The sequence below is a fragment of the Mizuhopecten yessoensis genome, unplaced genomic scaffold (assembly GCF_002113885.1).
Source record: "Mizuhopecten yessoensis strain PY_sf001 unplaced genomic scaffold, ASM211388v2 scaffold923, whole genome shotgun sequence".
Taxonomy (NCBI): Eukaryota; Metazoa; Mollusca; class Bivalvia; order Pectinida; family Pectinidae; genus Mizuhopecten; species Mizuhopecten yessoensis.
The window spans coordinates 108,304-112,858 of record NW_018403789.1 but is presented as its reverse complement, the minus strand read 5'-3'; the positions used below and the strand labels follow the sequence as shown (position 1 = coordinate 112,858).

At 35.1% G+C, this 4,555-nt stretch overlaps 1 protein-coding gene across 2 annotated transcripts in view; it reads left to right on the top strand.

Moving 5' to 3' along the window:
* The first annotated feature begins 1,160 nt into the window (after positions 1-1,160).
* The window catches only part of LOC110455327 (nischarin-like), a 39,889-nt gene continuing 36,494 nt past the window's right edge, over positions 1,161-4,555 (top strand). For both annotated transcript variants that reach the window (XM_021505411.1, XM_021505418.1), the window contains exons 1-3: positions 1,161-1,487; positions 2,692-2,775; positions 3,805-3,987. In XM_021505411.1, coding sequence (XP_021361086.1) covers positions 1,401-1,487; positions 2,692-2,775; positions 3,805-3,987 — 354 coding nt within the window. In that variant the 5' untranslated portion in view covers positions 1,161-1,400. The remainder of the gene's footprint in view (positions 1,488-2,691; positions 2,776-3,804; positions 3,988-4,555) is intronic.

Sequence of the window (4,555 nt, the reverse complement as noted above, 5' to 3'; positions counted from 1 at the left end):
CTGTGGCTCTATGTTGCATCTGTGATGCCCCCGGTTTCCGTCCTCTGCTGGTTTTTTTTTCACCAAGTCCCTACGTGGGCGCCATTTGTAAACCAGGGTCCAAATCAAGAACCAAGACGTGGTTACTCCGCACAGATTTTATTGCTTGATGATGTTTTCCGTAGAAACGGAAACCTGCAGAATGGAAAGTAATACACTTACCATTCTGGAGGATTTGAATATACAATATAAAATGAATATCACAGATATACGATTGGATTAATTAATGGTCTACTTACCAGGGAAACAGTAAAAGGTGTGCCGGCCAGGTGCGGAGTGACAGGTTTGGGGACAGGTGACAGGTATCGTGATACACTGAGCATGCGCGGACCATTCACACACTCACACAAGTCTCTCACAGCTCGTGCAGATTTCGCGCGCGCTGGCGACATTGTGTACTAAGTACACCCGGTTACATATATATACACTGTATATTTATAGACACAAGCGTATGCTTTCAAATATCTCACCATATATCCGCATGAGATTTGTGCATGTTAATTCTTATCTAACGTGCTTTTGGTTATTATGTTTTGAAAATTTCCTCATACCATATATTTAATTGCGATAGTAGTATATTTCAATGTGCTGATATTTTTCTTATGTTTTTGTTGTAATAATAGCTCGGGCCCGGCGATTTACCCGATACCACCCAATACTACCCAATAAAGAAAGTTAACACCCAATAAAACTGATATTCCAAATAAGTTTTCAATTAAAGTTAGATATTGGAAAAATTATAGCAAGATATATTTCTTCATTTCTGAAGTAATTATATCAATTATCACGGGAATGATATACAATAATTTATCGTTATGATATAAATCGACACTTGTAGTATTGGGTAAATCGCCGCGCCGCCGTGTAAATCATGTTTTTATTTTAGATGTGCTCTAATTATTAGGTGAACTTCAATAGTGCTTCAACTAGTCTCGTTTAAAAAATGTTCTTTATTTTCTAGATTTTTGCAATATTTTGAAAGATAATGATTTGGTATGTATGAAAAAGAAAATGAAAAAAAATATGCATGAGGTTAATCAATCAAATAATATGTAAAAAGATAAGAAAAAACATGAAAAAAAGACAAAAACAAACAGCAACAAAAGTATATGGCTCTTTACTGAGAGTAGATACGTATAATACATACGTCTCTGCTGAGAGGGCCTCCCCGTTGTAAGAGCTGGGCAACAACCCTTATTTCTTTGTTCAATATTATAAGTTACAAAGCCAGAAACACTGGTTCACACACTCATTAATTATTGATGTGATCGAAGGGAGGTAACTCGCACTTGAATTGGGCGGATAAGTGACAAAACAAATATGGCGGACGAGGAAGGACGGAAAACATTCTGACCCCAAAAATGGCTCATTTTGGAAAAGACATTGATCATTTCAGTTCGTCAAGAACTGTGAGGATCAAAGGATCTGAATTCGTGGACAATCACACGGTATACTATTTTAGAACAATGGTTGTGGTCAATCTGTTCACTGTTTTCGTGTTTATCATGACGTAATAATAATGAGTGTTTGTTTACAATCTGCAGCTGGCAGTGGGCAAGGTGGAAGTCATGGTACATGTACATGGACTCTGTCCTACTTAAATGCACACCACCATAAACCTTTCTGTAAATAATATCATAACTATAAATGAACCCATTTGATCTGATCTGAACATTACCAAGTGCATATTTTGATGAGTTATTCACAGCTCGGTGCCATTATTAATTCACTTATTGCTACATACATGTAACTAGTTTTACTTATAGATAATTTTCACTTAGTTCCTCTACACCGGACTCGTCGTTTAATTCCAGGGCTGGTCTGTCAGTCTGCCATGTAAATCTGTTCTAATTTCAGCTCTAGTCTATATAAATGTACTTGTAACAGCTCCTGTTTATTCCAGGCCTTGTGCAGTCTGTTGTTGAAAGTATTTCTGTTTTTGGTGCTTCTGGCAAATAGTTCCAAATTATGGCTACTCTCAGAGAAAGGAAATTATTTATCTCAATTAGCTTGATTTGGCTCTCAGTAGAAAGATCTTTCTGGTCTTCTTTCTTGAGCTGTTCCTGGCGTTGACATACTGTAGCTCTGGATTCATGCATGGCTGAGAATACTATTTGTATCTTTATCCTAATTAGGCCTAAGATATATCCCATTTATTATCTTGTTCGTTTCGATTCTATCATGTCACCTCTAATGTGACAGTATGCTTATGTTGGTAATTTTAGCTTCTTTAGCCTTTCTTCATAATAAAGGTCTAGCTTTCATTCCTGGTAGTTCACCCATTCATAAACACGGTTGTCATGTGTTGTGAAATTTAGTAACATATTCTTCAGATTTTAGTTTTATGCAATGATTAAATAGATATGAATATAAAAGAGGACGAGACTGTGAGCATAATTGAGCTCGCACCACAGGTCATTTGGGTCTAAATCCAGCTTGATGCCCTGAGTTGTTTCGCCCTAATTATATAAATGTATATTTTTAAGTTAATCATTTGGGGACATATATACATGTCCTGGACTGAATTCGATTTTAACTGGTAAATTATCAATACTATAATGTGTTTATTTTTTTATTGTTGTCCGATGTTGATTGCTTTGATCACACACAAGATAAGTATTTTGTATTAAATGTTATGTTTTTATGTTTTAGGTTTACACTGTAGAAGTATCTGTTGGATCCTACACTTGGATGGTTAAACACAGATACAATGACTTCCTTATACTACATGAGAAGGTACGTAAAATCTTCTTTTTAGGTAATGGCAGACCTTAGAATTGAAGGAGAAGGAGCTTGCCTCTAGCCCTGACATATAATCTAGGGGTTAGGCTAGAGCTTTAGCAGTGGACTAGTAGAATTGTGCATCCACATACCCTGAGGCTATTTAGTTTGGCAATATAAAATTATGTAATTCAAAATAGAAGTGTTACTGGTGTAGCAGTCACGTTGCCCCCTTCCCCGCTGAAAGTTTCCCCAGGAAAGAATCAGCTAGCTGATTTTCCCTGGGAAAACTTTCAGATAGGGAAAGAAATAACGTCAATGATAATGTTTTCTTTCAAACAGATAAATAACTTTGATGAATATGTGTCATGGTCTTACATCTTGTAATGTATACCCATTTACCATATGTTACCAGTGATAAGCCTGTGTCTGGTAATACCCCACCTTCCTTTCCACCTTAAACATGCCCGCCCCACTTTCTTTAGGTTTTTTGACATCAATATTTAAAAAATCACTTACTAAGACATTTTTTGTATTGTCAGGTTGTTTTTTGTGCATCCTAAGCTAATTTGTTAATGATTTTCAAACTCCGCCAACATTCATTAGATCTAAAACTTAAAAAATCTTGATAAAGTGGACCACAATAGACCTTTTGGTTATATTGTTAATGGGTACCTTTACTGATTTAAATAATGTTGACATTTATTCTAGATGTATTAGAGTTGTATTGAAAATGAATCTTAACATGTACTGTTTTATTCAGGCATAGCTTGCTACACATACACTGATAATAAAAATTAGGTTTTCCAGTGGATTATTTGGGAACTATTGTAATAACTATATAAAGACTATGTTGTGAAATTGTAAAATAAAATTGTAAGAAAAATAATTAAGAACATTTTGTTCAATGTTGTCTGTAATTATAATTCTTCGGATAATAATTTGTGAACCGCTTTGAGACGACCTACGAACTAGGTTGTGATAAAGCAGTATATAAGAACCTTAAATTATTGTTATTATTATTTATCTGATTGTTTTCTGCAGCTGGTTTCAATATGCAAGATAGACAAAACCTTGTTGCCACCAAAGAAGCTATTTGGAAACCAAAGCGAGGGGTTTATAAAGAAGCGCCAGGCAGAGCTAGAAGCTTACCTACAGACAGTATTGTACTATATGGCTCACAAAGTACCTCCAGTCCTAGCCAGCTTCCTGGAGTTCAGCAGATATGTAAGGACTCAGGTTTTCATTCAGGGTTAAACAAACCAACAGATCAATTGCCTGTAAATGTATAATGGAGCTTGTCAAAACAGGTTTCGATATGTCAGGGCATTTGAACTGTTTGTTAGCATGTAAATATATCAAAACTTATCGTATTTATCCAGCAATAAGCCCATGCCTGGTAATAAGCACTTCCCGTGTGAAATACAATTCAGAAGAAATGCTAACAAATGCTGATTCATTGTTCTTCTTTAAGCTGATTATTAGTTTTACACCCCAACTTTGAGTTAATGTGTTTGCTTCCTGAGCTCATTGTGGAATAAATATGGTATGATATGAATCTTGTTCGCAAAATGGCACTGCAGAGAAAAAAAAAATGAAAAAATGGTTGTGGTGGTTGGTTTACATATATTCAAAAAACATAAAGCATATTAAATTGCATGCATTTATATATATGTTTTGTGAACTACAATATATTGCTTCTTAGATTTATTATTTTTTAAGGCCAGGGTGATAACTCAGATTGCAGACATTATGTGTAAGGTAGAATAATATTGTCTAAAATGTCATGTTTTTA